Consider the following 10061-nt stretch of genomic DNA (forward strand, 5'->3'; position numbering starts at 1 on the left):
CTGACTTCCCTTTCCTAGGGTTAGGGTTTTGAACCCTTAAATACCCGCTCCATCTAAATGTTTTCCATATTGACAATAACAGTCCCTCCCTTCACATTTTCTTTCAAAGCAAGGCCAATATTTACCATTTAAACCCTGAATCCATAAATTTCTTTCATAATAAGTCTGGATTTACTAAACAGCCCCTATCTTCTAAAATCTTTACAAAACTAATCCAGAATTTACAAAACCGCCCCTTGCTTGACAAATTCTTTTCAATTAAGGTCCAGAATTTACCCTTCAACCCTCAACTTCTAAAGTTATGACAATTAGCCCCTCAAGACCATCCTTTGATATATAATTATTTATTTTAGGGCTACTCTTCGTTCATTAATTCATTTATTTATCTAGTTAATAAATGGGGTGTTACAACAACTTTAATAGTTTTTATAACTAGTGTATTAATTAGTTTTTTTTAAATCGGGTATTCGGGTATACCCGAATTTTTTTAAACCTACCCAATACCCGACCTATTTTAATAATGGGTTACCCGATTACCCGAATTTTCAAACCCGAAACCCGAATTACCCGACCCAATCTACCCGAATTCAAAACGGGTCGGGTCGGGTAATCGGGTATCAGGTATTTTCAAAAGGCCTAGCAGCATCGGAAGGGTTCTGCATGGATGTGGGAACCCGAGGCAGAGACGAGAGAGCACTACCCTGAGTTATTCACGACAGCATACTTCGAGGATGAAGTTTGATTTATGTGGGGAAGAATTGTAACATTTTCATCCAGGTAATTTTCAATTTTGACCCTTACTATGAATTTTATTTTCAAATTGGTCCTATGGTTCTTTAAGTGGAAAAAAAATATGACTTCCTAGTACGCTGGGTATACTCCTTGTACGTTGGGTGTGCATGGATGACGGCCAAACCCTAATTTTTAGGGTTTGGACCCTATTTAAGAATCATTAACTCCCAATACCTCTTCCCCTCATCAGCCTCCACCCCTCATTTCGTCCATAGCAAACCCTAATCTCTTATGTGTGCATTTTGAGCTTGAAAGTGTGTGTTTTTGCGTCATTGAAGCAAGGAGAAGATTAAAGAACCACCTTGGAAGATCAATACCACTTACATCCAGGAACACCTCACCCTCAAGTATCATTTAGAGGTATAATGTTTAAATCTTGATAAGCTAGTTGCTTAGATCTTGCTATATATGAAGTTTTATGTTTTTAGTCCCATATTCTTGGTCCAAGTGAGTATGGATTACTCTAGACCAAATAAGTAGTCCTTTTGGACGTTTTAGAGTGCTTAAACTTATAAAAATGTGATCTTGGTCAGTCTTTTTCTTCCATGCAAGAGTTGTAATGACTAAATGGATTATGGAGTTAGGGCTTAAGCTTTTGGGCCTTGTCTAGTCATGGAAAGTCATAAAGGTGGAAACTTTATAACTTAAACAAATTTTTTGAGTCTAGATCTGTGTTTGGGTGGAATTTCTTAATGGAATAAGCTTGTTTGAAGAGAAAATAGGGTCAGGCGCAGTACACCGGTCGTACCAAATGGTACGTTGTGCGTACTGGGCTAAAGCTCCGATGGCCGCCTGATCTTTGAAAATGCCCAACGTAAGAGTTAAGTATGCGGGGTGTACTCAGCCAGCTTAACTTTTCCTTTTATTTTGACTTTCCATCTTTCACCTATGACCAAGTTTGACCTAGGGGCATTTTGGGTATTTTAAATAATAGATTGGGATAAGGTCACTGTTTGTTGTACAAGTGACCTGTAGAGTTAGTATACGGAGTTTTGTTGTGTTCAACTATCTTTTCAGATTGAGAGGTTAGTTTTCCTCATTGTACTTATGGGTCGAAGGCACCAATACCGGCCCACTAGGTTATGTATCTTGGTATAGCAGATGTTGCTATATTGTATTGACCTGTTAGAACTGAGTCCTAGTATATAGGATGTTGTTATTCGATAGTGATTTGTAGGTCTACCTGTTAGTCTGTTGACTGGTTATATAATTATTTGTTTGTTGGATATATGTTATCTGTTATGTATATGTCCACATAGTATGGTTGGGTTGAGGCAATGATGCTTTGTGCGGAAGCCAACAAACCTGGGAACAAGCCTTGCATAAGTTGTAGGCCCGAAAGGCAAGCGAGAATTATGATGTGGGCTCGAAGTTAGCCTGGCATAAGTTGTGGGCCGGAAGGCAAGCCAGACTCATGTGTGGACTTAGGGGTAATCCAGTATGTTAGTTGTGGACCCAGTATGCATGTTGTTATATGTTTGTGTGGTGGTACTTTGGGGGACCTCACTAAGCCTTGGCTTACAGTTTCAGTTTATTGTTTCAGGTACTTCAAATGATCGTGGCAATGCGAAGGTCTGATCGTATACATCATTCGATGACATGTTTTTGGAGACTTATGGTACAATGATCTTGGGATATTTGTATTTGATACTTGGTCTTGATCTGGGTTTTGTTTGAAAATAATGATTTCTCTTGATTTAAAATTAAAATTTTTTATCATGACTTTCGAATGTTACAGCTAGGGTCGACAAGAGATAGAAAGAGTGATGATGTTGTCTAAGATGAAGCTTGTGGGTTATTGAAAAGGATGGGGGTTTCATCGGAGATGCACTTATGAGACCGTCAGTAGGTTCGACGGCTGAGGAAACAATGGGAGATGCTGGCAATGAGGTTGTGGGGGTTGATTCTTGAAGATGAAAGCTATTTAGTGTATATATATATATATATATATATATATATATATATATATATATATATATATTGAGAGAGAGAGAGAAAGGTGGGCTGATATTTTCTTTCTGTATTTTTAATTGATGTAATAAAAAAATAAGAAAATACAATTCAAAGGGAAAATCAGTCATTTTAAGGCTTTTTAAAAAAATTGGAACAAATCTAAAATAAAACTAATTTTTTGGACGGGTGTTACAACTCTAAAACTTTTTGGACTAAAGTGTCAGTTTTTGACATATAGGGACCATTTTTGCAATTTTGTCTTTATAAAATAAAGAAAAGGTCCACCCCACCCTCCCTAATCGTACCCTCCCTCTTCTCTCTCTCCATCCACATCTACTTCTCTCTCTCACACACTAGACATTTAACCCAATTGATGTCTCTAATCAGTAAGAACTATGAAAGTCAAACCAAATTCCAGACACACCCTCACTTTAGGGTTTTTCTTCAAACACATAAACACACACGCATATTTATAGATCTGGGTTTTTATTGATTTGGGTTCTTTCTAGATATCCAGATATGGTTCATCTATCATTGACGATTTGCGAAGCTTTACAGATATTGTCCATTCGTTCTTATACATTGAAAAAATAAAAATTGAATTTTATTTCTCTTCTTTAAATTGATATCAAATATCGGCTATAGTAGTTGAGACTAAAAACCTTGGATTTCATCCAAGAGCTCGATATTTTCGCCATTATTACAATGTCAAGCTCCAATACCAACGAATTCAAGCAACAAGCTCATTGATTTCGTCTACTTTGATGGTGAAAAAGTCAAACTAAACACAACCACCAACAACACCAAATCTCCCCCGAATAGTGATCGATGATGAGCTGATGCACTGGTAACGCAGGCGTCGAATTCATCTTCTCTGTCCTCCATCTTCATCGGCGATTGCATCTCTTCCCTCTTCCCTCCTCCATCTTCATTGTCGATCTGTTTCTTCTTCCTCCTCTTTCTCCACCATAATCATCAAATGAAAGTGAAGATTTTCAGAGGATGGACATCCGGGAATAAGAGTGTACAGTTGTGAAATTGTGATCTTGGATTTAGATTGGGACTTGAAACGGCAGAGTGGGTTTCCAACGTGTGTGTTTTACCAGCAAAAGAAGAATAAGATTGTTGGAAATGTGTCGTCGGTGGGGGAAAAGGATGGAGGCAACAAGTTGGCCTCATCACAAAGACTAAAGGAAGGTGAGGGAGAAAGGGTCAAGAGAAAAAGAATGGTACCTAGTGTTTTTTTTTTTTTTTTTTTTTTTTGTGAGCAAAAAGGAGAGGAGTAAATGAGCGGACCTTCTCTTTTCTTTTTTTTTCTTTTTTTTTAATTAATAAAATATTAAAATAAATATGACAAATAAAAAAATGAATTAAAATGAAAAAAGTGGTAATTTCAAGTGTTCCAGCGACAAAAACTATGAAAATTTTTTGATTTTGAACCTTCAATGCATATTATAAATTTGTTGGACCTTATCCATAGTTTTTGCGAAAACACATGGACCAATTTTACAATTTACTCAAATCTATATTTGCAATAAAGTTAGAATTAAATGTGATTATAATAATTAATTAAGGATATACTATTGGAATTAAATAATGGAGTAAGCTTGTGATTTCAACATAATTGCCAATAACACCCTTCGTAGCCAATTTAGAACACTAATTTCACCACCAAAAGTTCTTGTATTTTGGCTATGTGTTTCGGCGGCCTCCTCTAATTACTAAACAATATACACAAGCTCAATAGTAATATTCAATTGTTAGATAATCAAGATTTAAGATGCTAAGTGACCTCAAGATTCAAACAACATGTTTGTTTCACAAGTTAACTCAGTCAAAAATTCTATCACAATCAACTTCTAACACAGTTAACAACTATCAAACGACACTTAAATGAACATGTTAAATGACCAGGATGGAATATCCATCTCTAATTAATCTCTGTTATAAAAAGATTAATGTAAAGAAGAATCATAAACAACACTATATATAATGGAAATCATACTATGAAATGAACTCTTATTGAGAAGGTTACATGATTGATGTAATGGAATGATTAAAACATAAAATTTAAATTGTTTTATATAATAGAATTACAAAGAGTCCTAAACATATTTTAAAACCTTTAATTAACAGGAAATTTTCCTATCTAACAAGTTAACTTGATAACTAGAGATGACAATGGGCCAGGGAATAATGAGGACCCCAACCTTAAATCTTCATTCCAATCGCCATCCCCATACCCATCGGATAATATAAAGAATCCCCACTCCCACCCCTAATGGGGATTTGGGATCCTCATGAACGGCAAATCAAAGATTTCGTTTTCTATTTTAATATGAAAATTTTAACATAAAGAAAAAGACAAAATTACAAAAATGGTCCCTGTGGTATGCATTTTTTCTAAGGTCCAAACCTCGATCTTTTTGGTTTCATGGTCATTTTGAGGTAGTTTGTTTGTGGAATTAGTCTCTGTTAAACTTTAAAAGACTAATCTATAATTTTAATTTGTTTTTCTATTTTTTTCTTAAATATTTTCCCTTTTATTTTAATTTTTAAAAGTAAAAACAAATAAAAAGGGGCCCCACCTCTCTCTCTCTCTCTCCAATAATCCTACTAGGAACTCCGTTTCATCTTCTCCAATTAACTCCCCAGTTGTTTACTGTCCAAACAACCAAGAACAAACCTTAAAAAACTTCATATCGTTTCATATACAATTACAAACATCATATAGAAAATCAATATCAGTAATGATCATAGAAATAAATAAAACCTACTCTGAAACCACCCTTTTTTCGGTCTTCCCCCTTCTCTTCGCTTCCCAAACTCCATCCTTGACATCCCATTTTGAAATGGTGAAACCTGCAAATCGACCTTCAGGGTTTTGATTTCATGAAACCTGCAAATCAAGTAATCAACCCTTAGGAAATTAATGCCATGGAACCTGCTAATCAAAATCAAAATCAATCAACATTCATATACACTTCTTAAGCACATTATCCATATCTCCTTCATTTTCTCCGACGAGCTAAAAGAAATCAAACTAGAAATCAAGGTCGAATAGATAGTAACCCAGTTCTAGCAAAGGTCCGTATCTCTCAAATTTCCTCTTTCATGTTTTTTCTTCATCATTTCTGCTATTCGGTTTATGATTTCCTCTTTCCCATTCACACAGAGATTTATGAACTAGCATTTGATTTAGATGTAAATTGATAAGATTCTGAGATTCAACCTCTCTTTTTGTAATGAATTCTGAGCTTCTTCCTTCATAGTTGAAGCCATCTCCAGCAAGCTCCCAAGCAGCTCAAAACCTAAGGTATCAAGAAGCATCATTGTTTCACTGAAAATAACCCTAGCCACCACCGCCACTTAATTCGTCTTTAAAATACTTCTAGTCGAGGTTCTATGACAGCTAACATCGACCCCAAGACACACACAATGAAGCTTTTCAATGTGTAATTAGATATCATCAGTAGCAAATCGTTTTCTACAAGTATGTGTGGAATTTGAGTTGTAGGTGAAGAACAGGGAAGAAGATGATGAAGCGGGGTGTTTTTTCGTCTTTAGAACTGAAAATCTCTTATTCTCCATCGTTTTTTGGTTATGCATCATTCAAACCTTCAAATCAATGGTAAATAAAGGGATGAAGGGGGGTTTCAAATTCATATCTTTTCATGATCTGAATGAATGTTACAGATGTTATAGATGTGTTTTGATAGAGAAGAATAAGTCAATCCAGTTGCACAATCTAGTCTTCCTTACGAGAGAGAGAGAGAGAGAGAGAGAGAGAGAGAGAGAGAGATGGACCCTCTTTATTTGTTTTCACTTTTAAAATTTAAATAAAAGAGAAAAATGTCTAAGAAAATAGAAAAACAAATTAAAAGGATATATTAATCTTTTCGAGTTTAACAATGACTAATTCCACAAACAAACTATCTCAAAAGGACCATGAAACCAAAATTTCAGTTTTACCAACATTAGTTTAAGGATTTTACAAAACATAAAAATATTCACAGATTGCATAAAAACTATAAATAATTTTTTTTTCCAAATTTAAATACATACATGGAAAATCAAATAGAAAAAATTTATCAGAGTAATATTTGAGCAAACAATAGATTAACCGAGAAAAAAAATACCCTATCCTTGATCAACTTTGGGATTCCCCGGTCAAACCGGGTGTGAGGGTTTCGGATTCCCCACCAGGTATGAGGTCTTTTGAATGCATTGTATGGAAATTTTGATAGAGTTGTATAGAGAGTATAATGATGATTTGATAATTCATTGAACTCTAAAAAACTTAACTCATTTTAGATGCCGTTAAAATATAGGTCCAAAATCTCTCTGTCCAATATTTAATTTAATCTCATGTATTGCTTGTGTTGTTAACTTGTTTTAATGTAGTCTTCTTGGCATTTTTGTGTACCATGTTGCTATATATATATATATATATATATATATATATATATATATATATATATATATATATATATATATATATATATATATATATATATATATATATATATAAAAAGTCTATGTTGTTCAGAAATATTGTATCAAAAAGTTTACATCTACACTCTTTGTTGACCTTGATGCTTGATAGTAAGTTGTGACGAATTTGACTACAATTTTACTCGTATTGGAACAATAAAGTCCACTAATTAACTCAAAGTAAGTGGTTCAAGTATTCGAGAGGACGAACTGACAAGTCCTTATGCAGGTCTTCAATTGTTTTGATGTTTATCAACTGTGTTATGATGGTATTTGTAGCGCTTATATTGTGCAAATGCGTTATAATGATACCATGACTAACGTGGATTTAAGCTTGTTTGTATTAACACTTTGTATTAATAGTTAAAATATAATACACAAATGTATTGATTTCACTCAAAGGACTAAAAAGCAATCACATCTCTTCAAAAAGTGAACTTCAGAAGAATAATGTACGAAACTGATCAGGAGGATATATACTACTCAAATAGTTCAAGGGCAACCTCCAAGAGAGGGAATGGATTCCCAGAAAGCACACAAACAGCAACCTTCAGAAGCCTTTGCGCCCATTTCAAACCTTCACTTGTTTGTTTTCCTTGTCTTACAACGACCATGGTGCTCATGTTATTGTTCCTTTCACCTTTCAAACAATTTTGAAGGGCATCTTTCATGCATGACACATGAACCTGCATGTCTTGGCTCTCTAATGAATAACACCAACAATTGTCTTTGTGATCTTTCTTCCTTGAGGAGCAGTAAAAGCATTCAGTTGTCAGTTTCCTACGAAGCATAAACTTGGTCTCACCAACATGAACCCTTTCTGTAAGCTTAAGACAACAAGGGTGCAGATCTTTACTGGTTATATCACAGTGATAAAAAAAGCCTTCAATGTCTGATCCACATGCGTCACAATATCTATCCTTGCTATCAAAACGTGTTTGATGGAATTTAAAGGTTGATCCAACTAAAAACTTATGTGTAGGTATTCTTTTGTAGTACATGCAGTCTGGATGAAGAATATACGAACAATTGTTACATATGTATCTATTCCCGATTCCTAATTCTTTGCATCCACTGCACTTGTATGATGATAAGCTACCCTTTGTTAACGTTAATTCATGCCGATGATAGCTTTTACCATATCTTATTGAGCTGGAAACGTTGTGCCCTTCACCTTCAAAATGATCCACCACAATTCGACTTAAATCTTCAACAAGTATTAGTAAACATGCATTTTTTTACTACATACATATAGCTAGAGTTTCAAGTTTCACTAACAAGATTGGGTTGTTATATCATATCCTGAGTCCTAGCATATACAACCACTAGAAAACGAAGCATTAGCAATGGGTTTTTGTATATAAAATTAGCGAGGGCTCACTTTTCTAATTTTCCCTGAATATAGCACCGGATGAAAAACAACTTTGCGAAATTTATTAAAAGAAAAATATCAATTATTAACAAAAAAAAAATCCGCAAAAAAACTCGTCATTTACACATTTTGTTAGACAACTAACGAAGGAATTTTCATTGGAGGCCTTCTTTTTGCAAATGTACAGAATCCGTGGTTAATCTGTCTCCTAAAGGAAATTCTACTGGTTTAATTAGTAGTGTTTGACATAAAACCAAAAGACTCTATGGTATGTATGTATGTATGTATGTATGTATGTATGTATGTATGCATGCATGTATGTACATACCTACTGATGTATCAGCCGTATGCCTTATACTTCCATTCTGATATCTGATTGTCATCCTGATCGATTGGCTCTTACTGTGTGCTACATGATTTGATGTAGAAGCAATAGAACTTTTTCGATCACCTGCAGTTGTGTATTTGCTCCGTTTAATTATTCAAAAGATAATCGTGATCTAAACTCAGAAAGTTGTAATCATTAAGCACATATGAGAGTATTGGATTAGGGTGGATTCAATTTCAAGTCGTCACTACAAATAGACGATTAGCGTTGACCCAAGCAGCCGGTAAAAAATTAAAACCATTTTAACCAAATACAAAAGGAAACAATTACCATGGTGCGACTGATTTCTTATAGATCGATTTGTATTTTGAGGGATAAGTTCATACAAAAGGACAACTTTTCTTCTCGTCTTCTCCTCAAGTGCAATTCTAACTCTTTCGGGAACATTGTGAGTTGAGACAGTGACATGCCCATCCTTGGGGTCAATTTTTACCAAATCCTTACCAACAGCACTTGCAATCTTCTGTTCATAACCATAACAAGTATGGAAGCTAACAATCTCGAAAGTAAACGTCCTTCTAGCAGACCGAATACTAAAATCATTTCATTAATCAAAACGCAACAAATTCAGATCTTTCAAAACAAATAATTATTGGTAACAGATTATGAAACATAACATTGAGGTGAATTACCTCATGATATTTGCCGGAGCTAGAGATGGAAGTGGGTGTGAGTGTGTGACAAAATGATGGTATGAGAAGATGGGTTGGAAGACGGGAGTTGTTGACTTATAAGGAGGCTAAAGTCTTAAACTACAAAAGTAGTCCTTGGAGATATACCAAATTTACACGTTTTTTTTCATTTGGGGTTTTTTTTTTCTCCATTAGAGCAGCTTACGCATATGTGGATAGTTAGTCTGAGGATTTGAATCCTAAAATGTATAATTAGTACCTCAACCATTAGGTTCGCATCATGGCAACTTCTCAAATTATATAATCACCTTGAAGTCCATTAAACTTGATGCGTAAAATTCTACTTCTACCTATATGTGATATGTTATTTTACATAAGTGGTAAATAGCTGAAGTTTATTTCAGTAAGTGGTAAATAACTGAAGATTATT

The 10061-nt window shown here is 34.6% G+C and overlaps 1 protein-coding gene across 2 annotated transcripts; it reads right to left on the bottom strand.

Annotated features, from left to right (window-relative positions):
* Positions 1–7573: 7573 nt before the first annotated feature.
* LOC145136270 (uncharacterized) lies at positions 7574–9697 on the bottom strand. Of its 2 annotated transcripts, none has more exons than XM_079070423.1 (4): positions 9632–9697; positions 9270–9532; positions 8940–9062; positions 7574–8413 (listed from the first exon to the last, which is right to left on the bottom strand). In XM_079070423.1, the coding sequence occupies exons 1-4, from the start codon at positions 9634–9636 to the stop codon at positions 7719–7721; spliced, it is 1086 nt and encodes a 361-aa protein (XP_078926549.1). In that variant the 5' UTR covers positions 9637–9697; the 3' UTR covers positions 7574–7718. The 2 variants fall into 2 exon arrangements, with proteins under 2 accessions (XP_078926549.1, XP_078926550.1); XM_079070424.1 differs by having other exon boundaries at positions 9270–9517; positions 9632–9671.
* Positions 9698–10061: the final 364 nt, after the last annotated feature.

The sequence above is a fragment of the Lactuca virosa genome, chromosome 9, assembly GCF_052849685.1.
Source record: "Lactuca virosa cultivar CGN04683 chromosome 9, Lactuca_virosa_CGN04683_v6, whole genome shotgun sequence".
In the NCBI taxonomy this organism is placed as follows: domain Eukaryota; kingdom Viridiplantae; phylum Streptophyta; class Magnoliopsida; order Asterales; family Asteraceae; genus Lactuca; species Lactuca virosa.